Consider the following 24,369-nt stretch of genomic DNA (forward strand, 5'->3'; position numbering starts at 1 on the left):
CTGTTGATGCACAGCAGGGTAGATCTGTAATGGACACTAAACAGAGTTTGTTTCTGCGGCCGTAATGTCATGAAATCCAGGACTTGTATACTCTGTTTTAGGCCGCTACAATTAGCCGCCGTCAATTTATCATCGGTAGGCAGACGGATCCTTCCAAACGCATCGCAGTGATTGGAACAGCTTCTTTTAGACTGGGTTTATGTTACGAGTTGCAACAACCTGGAGAGGTAATTTAATTCAGTCCCCCCTTGCACAACGTTCACTGATTACTTTTCACCTACACTGGACGTTAAATAAACGTAGATGTATGCCATTCAGATGCAGCTCCGCTTTCGCTTCCTTCTTCCTTTCTCTTTCTGTCTCATTGCCTTTTATTGAAGACGCGATCAGTCGATGCACCTTGCCATTTTGATCTTTCTCCGTTTGCGCGTACGTAATTGTTCTGATTTTGCTGGGCATTTACAGCCCAGGTGGACGGCGCTCACACATCACTCCCTTTTCATCTCAGTTTTAACCAGAGTTTAAATGTTACACGCCCTGCATGCAACACGAAAATACAGCCATGCTCACTCTGCCCACACTAGAGATTTGTCCTTTTCTGTTGTGCTGGGACTTCAATTGGAAGCATATCCATGCTTGTTAGCTCCTCTTGTTTTATAGAGATGGTTGACAAAGAAGACCTAATTTGTCTTTTTTTTTTTTATCCTCCCTCTGTCTTATGTGTATCAGAGAAGACAAAGGAATTCTAACACGAAAGAAAATACAAATTGGCAAAGTGAATGCCGGGAATGTGTCCAGCTGTGATTAGAGCCTCCTTTTTACTGTGCGATACACAAAGTGACAGCTCATGACATTCCACATAAACAACAGAAATGGGGCTATTAAAATCTAAAGGCTTTGAAAGCAAATGAAAAAATTGCCCTTGTGTCTTAATTCGTGCTAATGACAATATTGTTTCCACTGTCATGCGGAGGACCCTTCATAGTAGCACTCCAAACACCCGTTTTTCCTCCTTTTGTGTCGTCCATCACAAAGAATGCTGCACTTATTGGTGCCGACAGTGGAACTTTAATGAGGAAAACAGCCCTCTTAGCCGGTAGCTTAGCTTCTCAGTCACACAGAAGCCTTTTTTTGAGGAGAGATTGCACAATATTGCCACAATGAAATACTTTCCACATCGAGCCTTTGTGAGGACGTGTGATAAAAACACAAAAAAAATGTCACAACTTTTTGGTTACTCGGAACGTTTTTATTAGATGGGTAGGGGTGTAACAGTGTCTAAGTCTCGCAAGACGATAACACCTCAGTGAGAAGTCTACAGTGTGAAATGTGTAGCTATTTTTTGTAACCAGTACAAGGCCAAATAAAAACTGCTGCCAGCGAGCACTTATTCTGAGTTCTCATTGCTTGGCAAACGCTTCACATAGCACATTTAAAACTGGCCGGGCCATCCTGAATTTTGCTGTTTAATCAAAAGATGCAGAAAAGTTGATTGGTGAATAGCAGCGTGTGTAGTGTAGTAGTTCCCACTTTCCTCATTTCAAAGAAGTGAACTAAAACAATGCAATATTGGATAGTTGTTGTTTTTTTTTTTCATTGTCTAATTTACGTGGAAAATCGCCAAGGTTTCATTTTTTTCTGTCTTTCTGGGTGAATGATAAAAGTGTGTGGAGTCGGAAAAGGGGCTCTCTTCATTGCGATAACGACAAATTGATGCTGCTGTTACATTACAAACAGACCAAGTGCAATATTTACCGTGCGTGTGTGTGTGTGTGTGTATGTGTGTGTCTGTGTGTGTGTAAATACATACATATCTATATTCATTCATGTCCTCACGCGAATCACTTGAAACCATAACTGACCTGCAGTGTGCTCAAGTGCTCGAGTCAATAGTGGCAGAAAAATCAACTCAGGTTTACGCTGGAAAGTACGTGAACTCGGAGACCCGCATCCCCCTACACAAACACCTTCTCTTATGGCCGTTTGCATTCCATATGCATTCGCACGCACACGCAAACGCGCAGATATACTCGCATATAATGTTTGCCGGCTTCGCGGAGGGGGAGTGGGAGTGAGTGAGGACGGAGAGAGGGCACAGGGGGCAGGTCACGGGGTCGCGATGGTTGACTATGCTAATGTTGTTGTTAATGACTTGGCCGTGAGCGATAATTGATTGTCTTCATTACCATATTAGCTTCTCTGCCTTCCCTCCCTCGCTCCCAACCTCCCCCACCAGTCACCACTCTCCCAGCGCCGCAGTGGATGCTCCCGCTTGATCCCTGGAACAATGAGCTAATTAGCCTAATTAAAATCAATCGAGGTGCCAATACGAGGTGAGGCATTTCAGGGACGCCGTCTCTATCCGCAGCAAAGAGGAATTTGCCGAATGAGAGGGGGCGAGGGTGGATGGAGGGGTGGAGCGAGAGACAAGAGGAAGGGCGTCAATACACGGGGAATGGTGCATATTTCGGATTCCGCGAGCTGATGAAACGGCAAAAGTCCTCCGTCAAAATGACACGCGGGCTTCGCGGGGAGGGGGGAAAAAAAGCTTGAGAGAAATATGCAAAATAAGTTGGGACGGGAAAGGAAAGCGGCGCGCGGCGTCGCTAAACGAGGGAGAGGCGGAGAAGGCGAGAGAGGTTCCTAATGCTGATTTATGAGCGCTTGACTGTCGTTAGCTGGAATAAATGGCTTGTAGGAGTGGCTGCAGCATTACTCCCTGTACCGGATACTAAGTGCATTGTAAGGTCAGCCATAAGGCCAAACTTACATATGTACTGCTGTGCCCTTGTAAACCTTTGTTAATATATCAGCCGTCGCGCAGGGCTCTTACTGGGCCATCTTGCGTCTCCGCACATGATGACCGTGGAATCTCTGACCCACAGGGTAATTTGTTATTATTATTTGGATTACTAACACACTCACTTTGAGAAAATGATTCGATGACATATTTAGGAACTGAGCCGTAATTTTGCTCAGCTAAAGAACCAAATGGTGCTTTCAGACGTAAACATTTCCCACATTTATAGCACTTTGTATCGAGTGAAATAGGCAGGAATTAGCATTCACAGGCTCTAGTTGAAAACTACATTCAAATAACTAAGTTCCATCATTCAAATTGTATAAATGCTAAAAAAGGAAAAGTGTATTTTTGTAATATATTTTGCAAGAAACATTGGGAATTTTAATGAGACAAATATTGCTGCAAGTAGAAATTGATACATTTCGAGTTAATGACTAGTGATGTCTCTTTTTAAAATACAGACTCTGCATAAATGTGGAATGGCCAGAAAGTACACCTTCATCTTGGAAGATGTTATCGGAAAAGCGTAAATACAGTTTGCTCCAGCTACACATGCTTGCTCAGGATCACCGAGTGCACTTTTACATCATACAGCATCTTTAAGGGACAGAAACAAATAGCGAGCACCATGTGGAAGACTCTTGATTTTTTATTTTTTATTTTTTTTGTCGGCTATCATCAGCGTTGCATCACTTCTCGCTTGCGTCGAGCCTCTGTTGGACAAAATTACACACCACATTTTTAGCGCAGCCTCTCTTCACATGTAGACACTGGCGGTCCTCCCTCCCATCACCATCACGCCGGGTTGCCTTGTCCTCTACTTTCCCTCCCTGTTCATCGCTTTCTGTTGTGATGGGGTGACTCACGCGCAGGCTTTCTTTGTTTTTTTTTCTAGTCTGTCGCTTTCTGCTGACCTAGCTACAGAACAAAAATGAAGGGAGGTGGAATGATTGCATAAATGGGTGGGTTTTTTTTTTCTCCAGATATAAAGGAAACCAGAAGGGGATGAACTAGAAAAAAGTGGGAAGGGCAAGTAGATGAGACAGGAGGAGACAAAAGAGTGTGAGGAGGTTGGATGCCAAGGAGAAGAATGCGAGGACAGTGACAGCCCAGGAGCTTTGGCGCAAACAATTCTATGAATGGCCGTTCTCCGGGCTCCTATCTTTCTCAAGCTCTCTCTTTCATGTCGCAAAAGTGCAAACTTCAGTCCGGCAATGAAAACAGACGTGATTGGTCTCCATGCATTTCATTTTCTGCCAGTATCTGACAGCAGCAACAACTGCTCCGGCAGGTTTTGTTTGGCTGTTTCCTTCATCGTCACTGACTTGTGACCACTTTGGATGCTTCTCTGTGCCGCCCGTCGTCCAATCTGCACCGCCGTCTGTGAGAATTCCTTGCACAAAAAAAGGCCTTTTCTAATTTATTTGTCTGAAAACGAAGCGAGAAAAGTTTAAGTGGCGTGATGCAACATCCATGTAACACACTTTCATGTTTTTTAATTGCATACCCACTCTCCACAGCACTTCTATTTTTTATATTTCCAGGGCTCCAGTCAAGGAGCCTCCAACAAATAATTACTCTGAAAACTTAAAATCTTAAAATCAAAATATTTAGCCCTCTGTTTACAGCCACCTGTTAAAAAAAATTCCTTTGTTTTGCTTTGCTGTACCTTTTACACACTGGATAAAACAAACACTTGGCCGTTGCCACTAACCCAGAAGATATATCAATACACTTTGTGACATCAGAAAGGGCTAAAGCAGTGAAGTGTGTTGCGTTTATTTTCTGGAGATTTCACTGACGGCCTAGATGCAAAAAAAATGTAAAAAAATATTGGGGTTTTTCTATAACACACAAGTATATTTACACACACACACACACACACACACACACACACACACACACACACACACACACACACACATCGACACACATATACATATACAAACATCAGCCCTCCCCTAACCGTATGTTTACCCTGGTCATAACCTTCACAGAGCTCATTATCGTAGATTGCAGGCCTTTTCATAAAGCTGGGGCCACCGGTGACAGATTACTAACGCGATGGACGCACACTCAAGTACACAAACACACACACACACACACACACACACACACACACACATCCACTGAGCTCTCTAATGAGACCTTATTCCGGACACCCCGAGCCCAGCTGCCTGTAAATTGCGCCCGCCACTCAACCATACATACTTAATCAGCTAATGTTGTTTCATTGGGTATTATTAATTTGCCGCCTGTTTCTGATTTATCTCGAGCTCTTTGCATCACACCGATATTTTGTCTACTTTACAGTTCGGAGAAGCCGGACGAGAGGGTGGTGGTGGTGGGGGGGGGGGCTTGACCGGGCCCGTGTGCTTATTCATGTACTTAGGGGATTGCATCTGTAATGAATGGACCGGCTGTTTAGGCATACATAACGCGGCCTACTACTCACCTTAATAATGCAAGCAGGTCGTAACTCCTGCTAACCCAAGGGTATATAAGGCGTGGGCGCACGCACACGCGCACACACACACACACACACACACACACACACACACACACACACACACACACACACACACACACACACACGCAGCCACAGCGGACATGCAGGCTCGTGCACATATTGGAAGTCCCAAACCTGCACCGCCTTTCTAAATTAGCCGCTGACCTCTGTGGATGCCGGGGTCGTCTCATTGTCACGTTGCAGTTGCGCCCGAATATGAATATTTAATGGTTTGGGGTGTTTTTTTCACGTGGCTGTTGTTTGGGAGACACACACCTGAGCCTACTTCATTTTAATTAATGTAAGGGGGTGGAAAAAAAAAAAGTATCCCCCGATATTCTGCCTTCTCACACACACACACACACATACACATGCATAATTAAAACACACACACGGGTCTCTCTACTTAAAGCACACCCAAATACACACAGGCAGGCCTATGTGTTGACCTGTAAGTCATTGCTGTCAGCATTGATTTCCTTTTCCCATAGTGAACCCTCTCGCCACGGCGATAGAGTGGCCGATATTTCACCGGCACTGTCAACTCCCCCCTCCACGTCTCTCACTCCCGTGCCGAAAAGTCTGACTCTGTCTTTTTAAACCAGCATACCCGCCCTGCTCCCCCTCCCACTTTTTTTTTTTTTACCTTTTTGCGATGACTACTGTACGAAAGGGGTTTAGGGCCACAAGAAGAGAAAAACAAATATTGCAGGGTGGAGATTTTTATTAAAATTTTCATTTTGAGTTTTAAGTTGGAATTTCGTGAATAAAGTCAAAATTTTGTGAAAAAAGTCGACGTTAAAAAAAGAAGGTTCATCCCACAGTAATCAGGAAACCTGCGAAAACGGAAGCACTTCACTCGACTTGCACACAGAGCCTTTTGATTTTCTTCTCAACATTTTGACTTGCTTCACGTTGACATTAATTGCCAAATTTAAATTTTATTCACAAAAGTTCATCTTTTTTACGTCAACTTTATTCTCGAATTGGAAGCTTGAGAAGATAAAATCTATCTTAAGGCCCTTATCCTCTTCTGTACTGCACAGACTGGTTCACACTGCCATCAGTGAGCTCACAAATATTTGTCCTGATTTGTCTTGGTTCTAGTCTCCCTCTCTTTATCGTGTCAGATTCATTCAAACCACAAACAGGAAGCACAGATTATTAAGTCATGGGGAGCAATCTTGTTTAACTTTTCTTTCTTTTTTTTCTTTTTTTTTTTAGCCTTTTTACTTTCATATTATCAGATGTTTCTTTTTTCTTTGCAGCAGATGTTTTTAGAATCAGCACAGCTTTCGCTCCCTTTGGTTGTTCACACAGTTGCACTTCTCTCTCGCTCTCTCTCTCTCTCCCTCTCTCACTCTCTCTCTTTTTTTTCAGTTCAGCAATTATTCCTCTCGGTCCAATGTCACGGTCATCAAGATCCAAATTATCAAGCCATCACATTAACGCCTCTGCTCTCGAGCCGTCAGACCCATTCACAGTGCCCCCCCGAAAAAAATCACAAACCACATTCTCTCAGTGTTTTTCACAAGCTCTAATTAGAAGTAAAAGTTGTATGAGGCTGACACTTCTTTTGAAGATGGGAAGTGCAGGATTATTATCCCCTCTCAAGGCTGTTTCGTTACGTAACTTTAATTAAACTGCTTTCTATCACATCTTTTCCGCTGAATTAAAAAGAAGACAAGTTCGCGATCAACAGTAGCAGTAAATAATGTGCAAATTATTATTTTTTTTTATCTCCCAGATGTCTGATGCTGAAATGGAGACGTTGCTGCTGGATGAGCTGGTCGGGCCTACAGCACACGTGCACCGCAGGTACGTGGAATCCCGGGAAGCTGCATCAGTGACTGCCAGAGATTATGAATTGGAACGCCTCTCCATCAAATCCTTGAAAAGTTTGCGGTTTACTTGAATAACTAATAAGTCCCTGAGTCTACATGCAGATTCCCCGTTGATGGAGACGTTACATTGTTGGCCTCGGGGACAATGTCTTTTCTTCGGGAGGTTGGGCTCCTTGGGGAGCCGCTGTAACACCATTGTCCCAGTGGCAATATGCAAATACCTATACGATATTTCTCACCATGCAGCGCTCCAAGGCCTCTTACAATGCGTTCCTTTTTCTACTTCAGACATCTCTGGAAAGACACCGTGTTTCTTTCACGCTTCTGACGTTTTGGCCAAAAGGAAGGAATAATATGTTTTATGAATCCAAATACTTAAAGGGTTCCGATTGTGAATCTTTTGCACCGACGGCCAGGCAACTCTTATATTCCATGTATCCGTTTGGTTAAGAGCTGTGGAAGGTGTGGAGATTTCCTACTGGTGTGAGAGGTGACATTAGCCAGCTAGCCGCTACACGCCAAGGTCTTTAACTGTGTCATTGCCAGTCAGAAAGCAGGAAACGCACAACGATGTGCAACCCTGTTTGTTGTTTTGCTTCTAATTTGGAAAAGCCATCCAGTTTCCGGTGATCTATCAAAACCTTTGAGTAAGAAATAACCTGATACGGTGTCAACTGAGCTGGCTCGCAGCCAGTTAAGACACCCAGTCAAGCAGAGCTAGTTTCTTTGGCACAGTGTGCCACATTTGCGTGCTTGCCTTTCTTTTCTATTTGTTTTTTTGTTTTTTTTTTTGGCTTTTACTGTGGAAGTCACTGAAGGGGCATGATGGATCCTCCGTCGGCGCCGTCGCTGTCAGCTAACGTGGGGGGGATTTGCATCGCACCGTGAGCATTTTAAATGGCTGCACATATAATAATAATGAAAAAAAAGTGATATGAGTAAAAGTAAATGAAATGAGTAAATCAGGTCTTATGAAATGGAATGACAGGCAGGTTGAAACAGCGGGTGAGTGTGTGCGTTTCTTGCCACCAGCGTCAACATTAAACACATCAGATTGAAGCCACCCTCCAGGGTAGCATCACTCAGCCAGGTGTGTGTGTGTGTGTGTGTGTGTGTGTGTGTGTGTGCGCACACGCGAGAGTTTGTGTCTGTGTGTGCAAATGTGTTTGTGTTGGTGGTGAAACCTAAGGCTTTTATCTGCTTTTCCATTTCCTCAGTTTTTTTTTTTTTGTTTATCTGCTGATTTATTTATATATTTTTGCTGAAATGCGCAGAGCTGACACGCGCACCCACATGCGCGCGCGCACACTCACACACTCACACACATTGATCCATCGATGTATTGATGTGTGAATGAGTGTCAGGGTTTTCTTCTGTCTACAATTCTTTTTTTTTTTTTTTTATGTTTTGCCTTCGAATCATCTCCTCCTGAGTTGTTTTTTTCTAACACCTGAGTTAACTTGATCCTGTTTTCCTCTGCCTCTGTCAAATGCCGCAAAGTTAGTTAGGTAAAGATAAATAAAAAGTAAAACAAAACCCCAAAAAACAAAACCCGAAAGAATATACTGATTGTCATTTGGGGGGAAGGTAGGAACTCAGCTTATTTCTGTCTGACAGTATCCCTCAGTGCAACTGCTCTAATTCCAGACTTTATACTTTATTTTGTAACAACACTTTGTGCATCTAGGCACCGACTCTTTGCACGCAGCGAGAATGTTACCCAGTTTAATTATGGATGCTGCCCATGCAATGTCATTCCAGGCGACAATTTGACTCACAATAGCAGTTTTAATACCATTTTTTTTTGGTGTTAAAATAATTTGTCCCAAGCAGCTTCTAAACTTGGAGCCCACACACGACAACTTCTGGAAGCACGTAAAACGTGGCCAGCAAGGTCTTGTGAGTGCAACATCCAGCCATGAAACAACACAAGAATGTGCACAGACTTAAATATTTTTATTTCTCCCCTTTTTTCCGTTTATTTCACAATTCTGACTTGTTGTGGTCGCTGCATTAAAAAAAATGCAGCGACGTCGGGTGAATGGGATCATCGCATTAATATTTTCCTCATGGCTTTGCTCATTGTTGCGCTGGCCTGGCCAGACTCCTCCTGGAGTCCTCCCTCGCTAATTGCACCAACACCAGACCAGTATATAAGCAACTGTTTGCTTTTTTTTTTTTTTTTTTTTTTACATTTCTCCCCTTTTCTTTTCCCTCTCTCTCTCTCTCTCTCCCCCTCCCTCCCTCCCTCTCCCACTTGTCTCCCAGGACAGGGGAGGATATGTCTCTTTTTCTCCATATTGACTTTCCCGGGTCAGGCTCCTCTCCTCCTATTAGGCCCAGCTAAATAATCAATACCCGGGGCCTGGTGGGCTGCTCCGTGGACATGCAGACGGAGACCCACAGCGGGCCGTGCCCCGGCCAAGTGCCACGCTCATTAGCGCATGTGCGTGCGCGCGCCGCGTTTGCCTCGCATCCATCCACCGCCACTAATTTGATACATATCCTTTACAAAAATATAATGTATAATAATAATGATAACAACGGAGGGTCCGGCTGTGGAAACAATTTCTTGCACCCGCGTGAATCTTTTCAGCCTCGTTACGGCCGGTTTCACTCGTTCCGTCTCTCGTTGCTTGCTTTCATAAATTTTCAGCAATAGGTGTGTCTCCTCGCACTAATATGGAGATGAGACCCCGCTCCTCCTCCTCCTCCTCCTCCTCCTCCTCCTCCTCCTCCTCCTCCTCCTCTTCCTCTCCTCGCAAATCTCACCCCCGCTGCTCTCCCAGCTGGTGAGCTGTGACATCTGCAGCGCTGCGACATGGATAAGCAGCTGCCAGGGATGGCGGAGAGGGGGTTTGGGGGTGGGGGGCGATGGAGTGACAATGCAGGGGGAGAAGTGACAAGGCTGGTGGCTGCCCGGGGGAGGGGCCACGACGGGCTCTGACAACCAGCGGCTGCTCGGCGTGCGGCGGGGTGAGGCGGGGGGGGGGCGGGTAACGTGAGCGCGTATGAGCACGGGTGTGTGTGTGTGTGTGTGTGTGTGTGCGCGCATGGCAGCGTGCCAGGTGGTGCCATCTGGCTGCTTGACAGAGCTCTCCTCATTAACAGGGAGGTTAATTGCTGTGGCGGCGCCCGGCCTGTGTCGAACATCACCCAGGGGACGCGGAGGCAACAGACGATCTACATGTTTGTGTACATGCAAATTCGACGTTGAAAGCACAAGTGTGTGTGTGTGTGTGTGTTCAGGAAATCGCCTGAAAACTCTTCCAGCCACACACACTTGTAGCCGCATCAATGGTATCTCCTGTCACATCTCATGGCGCGCGGGCGTGGCGTGTTTGTGTCCGACTGACGTGCGTGCGGGCGGGCGTGCGTGCATATATGCCAGGCTACGTGCTTGCATGTATTTGTCTTATGAATTATGTCTTGTTTCTGTAATGATGTAGAAAGAATTGGGTTTACAGAGCCAATGTCTATAGCCCCGAGGGCAAACAAGCATACCCACAAACACACACACACACACACACACACACACACACTGGCATGGGACAGGGGGAACGGGGTGGCAATTTGCATGTTATTACTGCATATTCATGACTAATTTTGTTAGCCCTGCCTAATAGGCCTGAGTGACAGCTTGAGATATTGAGAGCATGCTTTAATATCACACACACAGTCATATGTATACACACACACACACACACACACACACACACACACACACACACACACACACACACACACACACAGTCATATTCCCTCACCCCACTCCCTCTTTCCACACAGAAATTATAACAACACTTAAGGCTCTAAATAGGAAGTCCGCGTTAATCTGCTGGTCCGCCACCGCGCCATTTGTTTAGCCAGGCCGCCGCTTTGCATGTAACAGCGCACTTCATCATATCGCCTCATTCGTGACACGGAATAATCACAAGCTTACACGCGTCTCGCGTCGCCGTGCCTGCACCTCGAGCGGGAACGGATACATTTGCATTTTGATAATTTGTCAGAGAATTTATGGCGTAGGAAGCCCCCACCGCCCCCCCCCCCCAAAAAAGAAAAAAAATCTTTGCCACACCATTAAGTCATACAAATGCTATTTGTTTGCCTTGGTCATTCAAAATATGATCTGTGAATTTAAAGTGTATATTGTAATGGTTCACATAATGTTCCCTGCATTGGCTTTTTTTTTTGTATTTATTTTTTTGTTTGTCGTCCACATGAGTCCATATTCACTTACTAACAGCACTCAAAAGCCTCCTTCCCACTGCGCCGCTGGAAATGGGGATGGAATTAGCCACAGTTATTTTCCATTCAAAAGCACAACATCAACTTGTTCCCATTTCAGTCCATTCACCCGCTGAGGCTCTCTTACTATATTTAGGGTGGTTTAGTATTTCTCCTCTGCAATCAAGGGGAAATAAGTTTTAAAGAAAAAAAAAAAAAATACAAACTGAGCAGTTCTCCCTTCCATCTGAAAGACCAGGAAGTCATAATAGGAAAAATGATGTTCTATGCAACAAAGCTGTAAAAGCTGTCCTTTGAAAGAAAAAAGAAGGAAAAACAGACGATTGAAATTTATGCACATCTTAAGGGAAAAATTGTCTTTGTCTGCAGATTTCCAAATCTAAAAGCTTCAGTTCATGCTTAGGAGAACGCACCGTTTTTGTACATTCTTTTTAAGACATTTTTCATGGAGAAATGCTCAGCAAAGCGATAATTCATAACAAAGAGACATTGTAGTTATGGGAGCGGAATAGAAAATGAATTAGCACAACTGCACACACACACAGAAACCGACTATAATCTAAACTCAGTTTTTCTTCTTCTTCTTCTTCTTTTTCACTCTCCTCTGTGGCTCCATTTCACTGAGAAGTAGTTTTTTTTTTTTTTTGGCTCCTCAAGTGAAAGATTTAACTCTCAGCGCTCTCGATCCACTCACCTGTCACTTTTGTCAAATCGTGCCTTTGCCTCCTGACTCGGCGGCGGCGGCGCGTGGATACGCTTGATCCAATGTGAGTTTAACATTTTTAATCTGCACAAAGTTTCATCAGAATAACTCATCTGGCGAGGCTGCGCCCAAATCTAAGAGTGTGTGTGTGTGTGTGTGTGTGTGTGTGTGTGTGTGTGTGTGTGTGTGTGTGTGTGTGTGTGTGTGTGTGTGTGTGTGTGAAGAGCATAGCAGGCTTCTGTATGATGTTTTTTTCCTTCTTCTTCTTCTACTTTCCTTCCCCCTTCCATCTTCGGGCTGTGTGACAGCTGTCACTGGTGAGTCAGAAAGGTGTCTGGGCAGAGTGAACGTATTTTACCACTGGGAAACAAACATACACACACACACACACAGGTTGTGGCACAGGCTGTAGTCGTGCTCTCACTTTAGCACACGCTGCTTTTTCATTCATTTACACCTTGTAATCAGTCTCATTGAAGTCACACCAAACGCATTTCGCCCGGAAGAATTCCAATTCCAATCCAAATTGGTCCAAAAAAAAAAGAAAAGAAAGAAAAATATGTATTAATTAAATAACTTAACAGGATCTATTCAGTTGGTTTAATGAAAGGTGTCCAACAGTTCCTTTTCTTCCCTTTCTTTTAATCCCCGGCCTTGAAAGTACTGTCCACCTCGGCACACAGGGTTCTTTCCCGTCGACAGCATCAGGCGTCTCAGTTCAAGTGACGATGAATAGGCTTCCGCCTTTTTAATTTGTTTCACATTAAAGGCCCGCACAAGGCCTCGCAATCTGCGCATTAATACCACTGTGTGTGTTCTATCTGTCATTCTTTTCTCTTAGAAAAAAAAAAAGTATTATCCCCTCACTCCTTTTCTCCCACAGAATGGGTTCTTTTGACCGACTGGCGTCTCAGTTGGAGGACTTAAAAAGCCAGCCGCAAACCAAGGACGCTGCTACCTCACATCTGAGAGGGCAGCAGCTCAGGCGGACTATCCAGCCGGCGCAAAAGGTAATCAGGGCTGAGTTTTAGAGCGAAATGACGACTCTCGGCGACTAAAATGTTTCCTGATGACATATGGCTTCGATAATTTCACTTTTTTAATTAAACTCAAGGTCGTATTCGGGGTTATGTGGCACATATTTCTCCCTAGTGTACGGCCACACTCCCTTTTTTTTTTTTTACTGCTGTTCCGAGACTGCCCCGCGTAATTTTAAAACCTGTTAAGGTGATTTTCTTGTAGCAAAGCTTGTTATTGTTTAGAAGCCTGTCTGGGAGGTGGACAAGTCTATTTTTTTTCTTTTTTTTTTCTTCCTTTTTTTCCTTTTCTTTTTTTTTTAAACGATATTGGTTTGGCAGCCGCGCTGGAAGCGCTCCGCGTGCAGCCAGGTTTAACAGGAAGCCGGGGCGTGTGTGATGAATTACCGCCGTATCTCGGAGCCCCTGGGTAACAAACATGGCGTCGCCAGGCCCGGGATTAAAAGGGAGAGTTTTTTCTTTTTTACGGCCTTCCCACACCTCCTTATAGGGGTGTCACTAAATTATACCCACCGCTGTTTTACTGTCTTCTGTGGCTTACGGTTAAGGCACACATAAACACACACTTGCACATGCACGGATTTGTGTTTGCGGTGAACCCGGGCCTGTTTACGTGTCTCTGGGTTGCTCTCTTGTTTGTTTGCGCTGCCAGCGCGCTGACTCATTTGCACCGTCTCTAATTAGCGGTTTGCTGTGATTACAGAGACTCGGAGTAACTACAGCTTGTTCTGCGTGTGTCAGACTTTCAGCGAGAAAGGTTGATGTGTTTTTCCTCCACCCGGGCTGTGTGTCTCTCATCCGGGCGCGTGCGTCTGCGGCGCAGCTCTCTCTCCGTGCACGCGCTCTCTCCATAAAGACAATTGTCTGAGAATTTAATCTCGGTTCGTTAGCCGTAAATGCGTGTTTACAAGAACTGAGGAACTTCATTAAAGCAACTTTGCGCGTAGTTAAAGGAATGAATGCCTGAATTTAACCGTAGTCTCATCTGTGATAATGCTAAATGAATAATTACAACACTTTTGCTTGTGTCACATGTTAGTTTAATCTGAAAAAAAAAACTTAAATGTACTGAGATTCATACCTGTGTGTTGCTGAAGAGGATGTAAACTAGCCATATTAAACAACCTCGTCTTTCCCCTTCATGGCTTTTTGCTGCAAGAACCCCTCAATGTGTTCCTGAAGCTGCTCTGCCGAGTCATCAGAAGGCAAATATGAGCACTGCAATTAGCCAAAGTCTCATCCGGTGTTTGTTCCGACAGGTGGACTTAACAGTCTCCTCGCTAACTGCATGATGCACAGTTAGTCAAACAACTTATTTGAAACTTTTCTCAAAGACTGTCATTTTCGCCGCACATAACCATTACCTGGTGAAGTTTAAGGCATCAAAACCCCCGTTTAATGACTGATTAGAAAATTACTGGACGTCAGCTTTAAAGCGGATTGATGCGCGAGCGTGGCCCGGCGACTCTTTGCTTGAAATGGAAAATATGTAGGCGACCTTCTTTTTTTTTCTTCCATTTTATTGAAATACCTGACCTAAAGCTTAGAATGGCCATGACGTGGATATATTTCATTATTTGAGTAATATGCCGTTACCATAATCCCTGGAGGCAACGCATTTTTTTTTTTTTTTTTGCATCGGTATTTGAAAAAGAAAATAGCAGGAATGATTTAGTTTTATAGTTATTCAGAGCCCTTTTTCATTCAACCATGGCCGTTCAATTAAATAGAATATATAAAGCAGACAAATGACAATGTTAGGTGATATGGAATATAGTGAAAGAAATGTCTAAAAGGCACACTAGTACTTTTAATGCTCAACTCCTGAATCCACATACTTCTTTTTTTTTTTTCCCCAAGCGACTTGAATAATTTAAAAAGTTTGTTTAGCCGTTTTATCTTTCTGAACCTTGAGTTTCTTTAATCTAAACAGCCAACCGACTATTACTATGCTTGCGCAGCTGCAGAGTGACTCGTCGCAACAGAAACGGATCCTGGAGGGCGGCGGGAGTGTGGTGGCCGAGAAGGGGCTCCGCATCGGCAGCCTGCAGGCGAAAGTCCAGCAGCTGCAAGGAGAGCGGGCCGACGCTCGCGAACAGGTGAGACGAGATGCCGGTGCTGATGAGGTTAAAAAATGGTGGAACAGTTATACTGGTTAAACCAGGTAGACTGTAGAAATATCCTGAGATTCAAGATTCAACACTTTTATTACCATTATACAGTCCCCTGTAGAACGAAACTAAGAAGGCAAGGCCACAAAGGTGCACGACGACGATGATGATGATGATGACATGAATGATGGTGAATTGAGTTTTTGTCGCAAAACAAAATTTGTTCAGTTTGAATCCTTGCATTCATGAACCAAAGCAAGAAGTTATCAGACTTTTTTTTTTTTTTTTTTTGAAAGGCCAGGGGTCAAAGTTCAGGGCCTTTTCTATTTCTATACCCTAGACTCTCCTTAGAAACCCTCTGCCTTCGCATCCGCCTCTGGCCCTCGTTTAGCCTTGCCAAAGTTATTTATTCTGAATGGCTTTTAATACCGAGCGGCGGTGCAACAGTTTCCTCTCGCCCCTCTAATGCCGCTGTTATGTGATTTTACTGTTTGTGTTGTGCCCACGTTGATTTCATTGTAAAGCACTTCGGCGGCCTTTTGGTTCGTGGCAAAGGGCTTTATAAACAAACGTTCATTGCCTATTGTCGTCGTAAAACATTGTGCTCGGCTGTAATTCAACTACGACTGTCTGCGCATGGCTCGTCTGGCATTGGGAGCCTTTCGAAAAGCCACAAAACATTCTCGGGGAGATTAAAATAAGGGAAAACGGCAAGGTTTTTTTGGCACAGAAGTTGGAAGCAGAAACTGTTTGTAGCTGCTGAACTTGACTGGAACTGTGCTGTTTCAGCTCAGGAGTGACAGGTCTATATCGCTGAAGCCCTTCCCGAGCAGCATATAGAATTGACTGAAAACTTGCCCATTCGACGCTGCCTCTGCCACAGTTGCCTCTCTCTCGTCACGGACTATACCCCCCCCCTGCTCCCATGATTTGGCGGCTCATACCTTTTGTTTTTCCGCCCGTCTGATTGTGAACGCAAGGGCGAAGGCGCTTCAGGAGGAGCGGGAGGGAGGCACGAGACGGGGAGCGGAGGCAGAGGGAAGCCGAGGAGAGGCGGAGGCTTGACAGGGAGCGTCAGGAGGCGGAGGGGGGGAGCTGCGCGGCAGGGAGGAGGAGTGCAGGGGGGCGACGGAGGGGGAGAGGCGCAAGTTCAGAAGCGGGCCGAGAGGGAGGCGCCGCTCGATGCCGAGGTGAGCGAATCAGTGTGCAAGAGCAAAGACGCGGCTGGCGGTGACGCATCGGAGCTCACTTTTAATTTGTCCGCTGGAATGTATTTATTGTTTTTTACTCGTACACTGTGGACTCAAGAGAAAATCACTCAAGATTCACACACAGCCCGAATCAGCCTCTCTGCGATACATATTTGATGTTTGTTCCCCCCCACCCACCCAAACCCCTTTGAACTCGACCACATTTTGTGCAAAGGCGCCCTTTAATTGACCCGTTTCACCGCGTTTGCTCTCGGCGCTGCGGAAGAAGACGCGCGCGCGGCTGCAGATGCGCTTCCCTAGGACTAAAATGGGCAGGGTGGGAGGTGGGGGTTGGGGGGGGAGAAAAACAGAACACTTCACCTTAATTCAGACCTCAGAGAAACCCCACCAACCCCCACCTCCTCCTTCCTTCCATCCTGCCATCTCGCCTCAGCCGCTCCAAATTAATCTGCAAAATATTGATTTGAGGAGGGCGGGGGTGGGGGGTGCGCCACGATTGCGGCCGCATATTAATACGAACGGGCCGCTCTTCGTCTCTCCTCTATACTTTAAGATCCTCATATCTTCATAATTGATTAATGTTCCTTTGTGAAGTGGGGATGAATAATACATTAGTGGGCCTGCTGCACCCTCAGGCTGATGAGAAAATGTTTAATTTCAGTAAATGTAGCACTCCCGCTCCCTTTCTCTCCCTTTCATTTTCCCCTCCCTGGTTATTTGTGAGTGTTGCCGTCGTTGTGTTTGTGAGTTGTTGTTGTTGTTGTTCTTTTTCTCTCTCTCTCTCTCTCTCTCTCTCTCTCTCTCTCTCTCTCTCTCTCACTCTCTCTCTCTTTCCCCCTCACTCACCAAGACCGGAGGAGCGGCGTTGATTTGCTCTCTCTCGTGTTTACCGTCGGCTCGGAGCGCGCGTTAAGCATCACAAACAAAAGGCAGCATCTGCATTTGCAAACACGGAACGAATAAATTGGCGGAATGAGCCCGCCGTTGTTCCATTAACTGATACGGCGAGAGCCCGTGTCACTTTACAAGCTGTTTGCCTTTGGGAAAAAAAAGAAATCACGTCTTTGGACAGTTTTTTTTTTTCTTTTCTTTTGTCGTGAACTTCAGCACCACGCCGCAGCCCCTCCATCAGCAATCAGCGGGAGAAGATGCAAATGTGACATGGAAACCACCTGACGGCTGCGAGTGTCCTCTTGTGTCAGCCGCGAGGTGTCGAGACGAGTGACGCGCGTCGTTGGCCCGCGACTGGTGGCGGCGGTGGTGGCGGCGGTGGTGGCGGGTGGTGGTGGCGGGGACACTCGACGCGACTCATCTGGTTAACAGTTCTAATTACGGCAGACGGGGGAGGGGGGGGGGAGCCTAATGATGATGATTAGGGGGTTTTGAAGGGCCGCCAGCGCGGCACACTTGGCGCGCTGGCGGCTGCCGAGAGCTCGGGGGCGTCTGGCACCTGATGGCGAGCATCTGCGTGTGCGAGCGGGGGGGAAAAAAAACACACACACACATGCAAATACACCCACAGGTCTGACTTCATGCCTACTTAGCTGGCTAATTCTCATTTGAACCCGTGCCAGTGACTGAAGGCGGGAGATGAGCGAGGGGGGCGGCGGATCCATACACACGCACCACACGCTTCCTACGCACACCCAGGGCGCTAATTGAATAAATAACACTTATCTGTTAACAAGCAACCTAATTAGTTATGCTAATCAGCCCAGATAAGCCAATTAACCTCCCTCCTCCCCCAATATGGATTCGTATGCCCGAGAGCATATCGCAGACAATTAGGAAAACTCATTTGCCTAATTAGTTTTCAATGATGTTGACAAGTGCTTGTGTGTTTTTCCCCCCGCATCCCCATTGTTCTTTTCTTAATGTGATGTAACAGGCTTTTTCTCTTTATATCCTCACCATAGAGGCGCACACCAGCTGCGTTTCCATTACCCCTAGAATTGCGCAAAACCTCAACAATCGCAATAAAAAAAACTGCCTGAACTTCGAAAAACCTCTCAAATATCACAATAAATATTGTGGTTTTTCAGACGTGTCGATATAGAGGTATATCGCAAAAGCGTCATGTAAACATTTTTTTCACATTTACTTGCATCAGGCGTGACTAGTTCACTCCAAGTGAAAATTGCTATGTTTGGACGAAGGAGGAGACTGAATGCTTTTTTTTTTTTTTTTTACAAGTAATCAAAGAGAAAAATATAACAGCCACTCTTGACAGCAAACAAACAAAAGCATACGTAATTTCACCCCGCGGGATTCGACCAGAATTACACTTTATGCGCTTCACACCACTCAATGGAAACACCTGCAAATTGCAATTGTACTTTGTCGGAATTTTAGAAATATCTTTCTAAAATTCTTTTATTTTGCAAAAAACTGTAATGGAAACGCAGCTACAGTTGAATTCACGCAAATGTTCCTCCATCCCTCCTACCCATCCCGCTGCCCGTCCTTCCTTCCATCCCCACGTTGGATCCACACGGGGATGTATATTTTTACAACTATCACGGCAGTTTAAACAGAGTGCGTATTTGTTCAGGGAATGTCTGGCTGCTCCATTAGTTCATGTCCTTGGAAATACAATTTGGCCCCAAGTTCCCTTTGTTTATTTAAAACCTTCAGTCAGCGCCCGCGCCCCCCCTGTCCTAATAGTGAGCCGTGTTTCCTCTCATTTCACTTCCACACTCATTATCTGAGGCGGGCGGAAGGGGCCGTGTTTAGAGAGGAGCGGGAGAGAGACTTTGGGAGGGGACGGAGCAGGGGGAGGTAAATTAAGTCCAAAAGTAGGGGGGTGGGGAGCAGGTACAACCCTGCAAAGACAAAGGCGGAGGCTGATAGAAAATAGAGGGACTTTAGCTTTTCTTTGAAGCTGCTTTTTGAATGCTTTTTAATGACTGGAGAGCGACGCGGAGCGGAGGGAGACGACCAGACAAGACCGTCTTTGTTGTAGCCCAGCGATGGGGGGAGAGTTGGGAAGTGTGGGGTGGGGTGGGGGGGGAAGAGGGCAACAGATTTATGTCTCACAGGAAATCCCTCAGATTTGTGGTGTCGCCCTCCCCGTCTCACCCGCTGAACTGCGGCGCTCCGGCTTTTTAATTAATAGCCGGCTCGTGTTTCCACTCTGCATACTGGAACTCGTGTTTTGTGTGTGTCCCCGGGAAAACATGTGCGCGGCGGCCCCGCCTTCCCGCCCACAGAAAAAAAAAATCTGCAAGGGCGACAGTAAAATAGACAGTGTGACATATAGACGTGTGTTTTATTAAAGGGGGTAGCGGTTATTGGATGTAAATCGGTGATAAATAAAGATCGTCTTTCATTAAAGGGCCTTGGATTTACCCATATCGTCAATTTTGCACTAGTGGGGTGACAGAGGTGCAGCGTGCGTCAGATGGATGCATGTCAGACATTGTGGTGGCAAAGCCAAGAGGGACCAGACAATGATTTGGAATGTGTTAGTAGGAGGATGCTGAGGTTAGAAGTGCCAGGCGAGGGAGGCGAGGAAGACCGCAGAGGAGATTTATGGATGTGTTGAGGGAGGACATGGTTAGCTGGTGCGACAGAGGACCAGAGTGTTAGATGGTTGGCTGTGGCCACCGCTGAAAGGAACAGCTAAATGGGGAAAAAAAGCAGGGGTGACGGAAGTTAAGGGACCTTTAACTTTATCGACTGCTCTCGCTGTGTCTGCGTGGCTTCTCCCTGGTTTCATCCCCCAGGCCGAGGACACGCGAGAACCCCACCTTCTCCCCCAAGTTAGCTTGCGCAGGACTGATTCAGAGTGCTGGATGAGTGGCGATAAAAGGTGAATGGATGGACAATAAATATTATATTGTTATTACACACGGACTCAAGCTTTTCTCGTACCTTTAACTGCATGACTCGCTTGCCAGCAATGCTATTTGTTATTCCGTTTCCTACTACTTGCCCTTGCTTTTTGCCCTAAGAATAGTTTTGAATGTGCTCCCACAATTGAATTAGACAGTTTAGGGGTGTGTTTTTTTTTCCTTGCAAAAGGTATTGGATCAACAAAATTAGCATAAGGCCGCGCCGCCTTTCCTAACGTGCTAATGGAATTAACTAGTAAGTCCCCAAAGGTGGCACTTTTCTAATGGCTACAGGCCCAAACTGTGCTGGCTAAAGTGCTAGGATGCTAATTTAGTTCGGGCTCACCTCAGCTGAGTCATCTTCTCTGTGTCCTTGGCTTTATTAGCCGATTTAAGAGTGATTAAATCAGGCCTGCCCCAAACACGCGCCATCACGTGTGTGCGACCACATCTGGAAACTCGATTAATTTACAATGTTTACATCCAAGCGCAGGCAAAAGAGATGACGGTGCAACTTTTTTTTAATGCACCTTGCAGCGTCTGAAGCCATTCATGGCATTATCCAAAGCTCATGTAATGCAAAGACGTTCCTTAAGTCAAAGCCACTTATGTTGAGGTTAATTGATGCGCCGCGCCCCTCACCCACGCTGCTTTAACTTCATGAGATCATCAGCACAGGTATTGATTTCAGGCTCCATTAGATTGAGCTTTTGGCAAAGCTAAAATACAAAAATGTATTAGATTGTGACACAGCTAATAACCAAACAATGTTGCAGAGTTCTCTTTGAACACCGTGCTGTTCTTTGCATTTTCACTTCAAGTCGAAATCCCAGTGCCTCTGTAGTAAGTTCACGCAGCTCAATATTTAGGGCACTGTTTTAAAGACCATTCAGGAAAAGGGCAGTCAGACATTTTTTATTAGCAGCAGTCAGTACTTAAAGTCCAGCAGTGTCTGCAAACCAAAATACTTCCACATATCAGATTTAAGACTCGCTGGAGCATCAGCCAGCCACCGCTCTGCCACTTGGGTTTCTTTGCCACTTTCGGACTTCAGCGCATTCGTTCTGCTGCTGGATCAGTTTCACTGGGCGGAGCACAAAGGATAACAGGCACGCAAGGGACCACGGTAAATGTAGTTGTGGTTCAATTGTACTGTGCTGTGCAGTGTTGGGGTGGTGCAAAAAAAAAAAAAAACTACAACTAAAACTTTCCCTTCTTCTCACTTGTACGCATCGCACGCCCACGTGACACTTACTGCAAAATTGACAATTCAGTTTATATCAATACAATATCAATATGCACTAAAACACACACAACCATTCACTCTCTAATCCGACAAGGAGCCGATTTCTTCCAACGGCAAATTCAACGATGCTATCACATCACAGGTATTGCAAGGAATCAAATGAGCCGCGTTTATTGCGAGTCCATGATCCGTTTCATGCTCATCAAGTTTAAATAAGCATATTTGATTCAGCGGCAACAAATCCCTCACTTTACTATCCTGTCTCTGGGGGAAGCGTCGAGAGATTGCTCTGTTGCTACGGGGCTGAAACTCCTGACAGCCAGAGAGCGCGCGGGTGATGTGAGCTTGACCTACAAAAAAAAAAAAAAAACCTCTCCTGCGCCATCCTACTCCCCCCGCTAATCACTTCTATTGCGCCCTTGGAGTTGGCGTAAGAGCCGCTCCCTTCGCTCCCTTCCAACCGCGAGCTCTGTGATCAGCCCCCGGAACACCGTGTTTCACTCGCAGGCCGCGGTAAACAAGACAAAGTTATTTTGCTGTCTGTTAGAGTTTGAAAGTGGCGTGTCATTTTCACTTAGCGTTGCTCACGTTTGATGTCGGCTGGCGGAGAGAGGACAGAACAGAGAGAGAGAGAGAGAGAGAGAGAGAGAGAAAGAAAGCAAGCAAGCAAGCCCGGGTTGTTTTTTCTTTCTTGCGCGCGCTAATGCTCGACACGGAGTTTCCGTCTCCACCTCGTCTCAGTGCGTGCGTGCGCGCGTGTGACAGATTCCTCTCAAGATGTGAAAGTCCTCTCCTCCCCGTCGCCGCCGCCGCTGTTGTCATGCTTACACCGGCGGCGTGCGCGCCGGCTGAGACGAAGACATATTGGTGTTAATGAAAAGCCCTCCTAAACTCTCCTCCACCGCATGAATGTTTAAACGCGCTTGTCATAACATTCATTCGCTCACGCGTGACAGCCGGCATCTGCGGCTGCCTTGCTCGCCCTCAATATTTTATCGCGCCATCTCCCCTATCCCCTGCCCCCCCCCCCCTCCCCTCCCCTGCCCCCGCCCTGTCGCCCTTCCCTAACTCGCCCTCCCCCACTCCCCCAGCTCGAGCACAATGACTGTGTGTTAGCAAACTGAATCCTAACGACTCAAAACAGGCCCCGTTCAGGCCCGCAGACGGCGCCCCGGCCATGCATAATGGATTTGGCAACACCACAGGTCTCCTAATGGCACAATTAGGCAGCCTTAACGACGCAGGGAAGGAGGGAAGAGAAACAGGCAAAAGGAAGGAAATGTTCCAAGGAGTGGGGGAATGGGAAGGGAAGAGGTGGAAGGGACTCTCTCGGTTCTGTCAGGGAGAAAAGAGGAGAGGCGGAGCCAGACCATCCACATCAGGGCAATTATCGTTCTCCGCTTCTTCAGTACAGGTGAATTGTGTGTGTGTGTGTGTGTGTGTGTGTGTGTGTGTGTGTGTGTGTGTGTGTGTGTGTGTGTGTGTGTGTGTGTGTGTGTGTGTGTGTGTGTGTGCGTGATTTCTGTAGCATCGAGAACAATGATTCCAAATTCAGAACATAAGTCAACTTACCCGTTATATGTAGTCAGAATACAGGTTTTAATAGGTCACACATTAACAGTTGGCATCCGTAAACGTAGCATTCGTGGCTAAGTGATAGCTAATGAGTAGCGAGCGAGCTAGCAAGCTAACTGCGATTAGCCGCGATCGCTAATGAGACCTGTGACACAAATTGGCGCAAAATTGTGAAGATGCACCCGGAAATACTTATCAACAACAGTGGGTAGCATCGCTCATAGCGGCCCAAATTACAATCATCTGGACACACACACACACACACACACACACACACACACACACACACACACACAATGATGATTGCTCATCTGTGGACCTGCGGGACATGTGAGGCGTTCAAGTTTTAAACTATTGTGGGGAACAAACGCTCTACACAGCAGCGGTGCAATCATGGAACAAGACGCAGTCGGACGTCACACATTCTGCCGAGAACCTTTCGCACTGGACTGTTGTGCTTTTGAAGGACGGGTGGTGGTGGGGGGAGCAGAACCCTTACTGTTCAATCGAGGACCCCCCATTCACCCACCACCACCACGCGGCAGGTCAGCCGCCGTGACCTTGGCGGTTTTGACGGAAAGCGGTTCTCCATGGCAACGCTCGCTCTCCAACCCTCACAACAAGGCAACCGACCCCCCCCCCACCCGCAAAGCTTCGCTCGACAATTTGATTGGACGCACAATTGAAATGTCATGCCTCTGCAACACGAGCCCCGCACCCGGCCAATCAGCCGGGAGCCTCCAACCCCCCCCCCTCCACTACAGAACGGCGGAATGACAAATCGCCAGCGTGTCGCTCAAGTTGAAAATAAGATTTAAGTAAGGGAGGGGAGGAGGAAAAGTAGTAGTGGTGGTGGGAAGGGGCGGGGTTTAATTAAGTGATATTTCAGATAGCAGCAAAAAGTGGGGTTAACGCCCCGCGCGGCGGGCGAGGAGACCTCGGCGGCGGCAGCGACAAGCCTCCCCGCTTTGATGCCGCTGCCGCATGCAGAATCAAATGAATATTAATGCCGAGCCAATTACCTCAGGGGAGTGTTGTCTGGAGGTTAGTTTTGCTAATGCGTCTGTCTCACCTTTAGCAAAGTGGAAGCCGTGGGAGGCTTCAGGGTGGACGCTGCTGATGTATTTGTTTTCTGTCCCCCCCTCTCCCCGAATCCCCGTCCCTCCTAACAAGCGACTAAAATAGAACCGTCCAGCACGTCTCCTGTGTCCCTCCCCTCTTGTTATTTGCTTGGATGCAAAGTGAA

General features: G+C 46.3%; 2 protein-coding genes across 3 annotated transcripts in view; one reads left to right on the forward strand and one right to left on the reverse strand.

Moving 5' to 3' along the window:
- The window catches only part of hnf4g (hepatocyte nuclear factor 4, gamma), a 180,907-nt gene that overhangs the window by 30,059 nt on the left and 126,479 nt on the right, over positions 1 to 24,369 (reverse strand). The window lies entirely within an intron of this gene.
- Positions 1 to 24,369, forward strand: part of LOC142904807 (uncharacterized) — a 105,081-nt gene that overhangs the window by 5,129 nt on the left and 75,583 nt on the right. For both annotated transcript variants that reach the window (XR_012929456.1, XM_076051128.1), the window contains exons 4-6: positions 7,060 to 7,130; positions 12,994 to 13,120; positions 15,109 to 15,246. Coding sequence is in view for 1 of the 2 variants with exons in the window: in XM_076051128.1 (XP_075907243.1) it covers positions 7,060 to 7,130; positions 12,994 to 13,120; positions 15,109 to 15,246 (336 nt within the window). In the remaining variant the exon portion in view is untranslated. The remainder of the gene's footprint in view (positions 1 to 7,059; positions 7,131 to 12,993; positions 13,121 to 15,108; positions 15,247 to 24,369) is intronic.

Source organism: Nelusetta ayraudi, unplaced genomic scaffold, assembly GCF_046127955.1.
Source record: "Nelusetta ayraudi isolate G7.1 ecotype Tasmania unplaced genomic scaffold, CSIRO-AGI_Nayr_v1 ptg000132l, whole genome shotgun sequence".
NCBI lineage: Eukaryota > Metazoa > Chordata > Actinopteri > Tetraodontiformes > Monacanthidae > Nelusetta > Nelusetta ayraudi.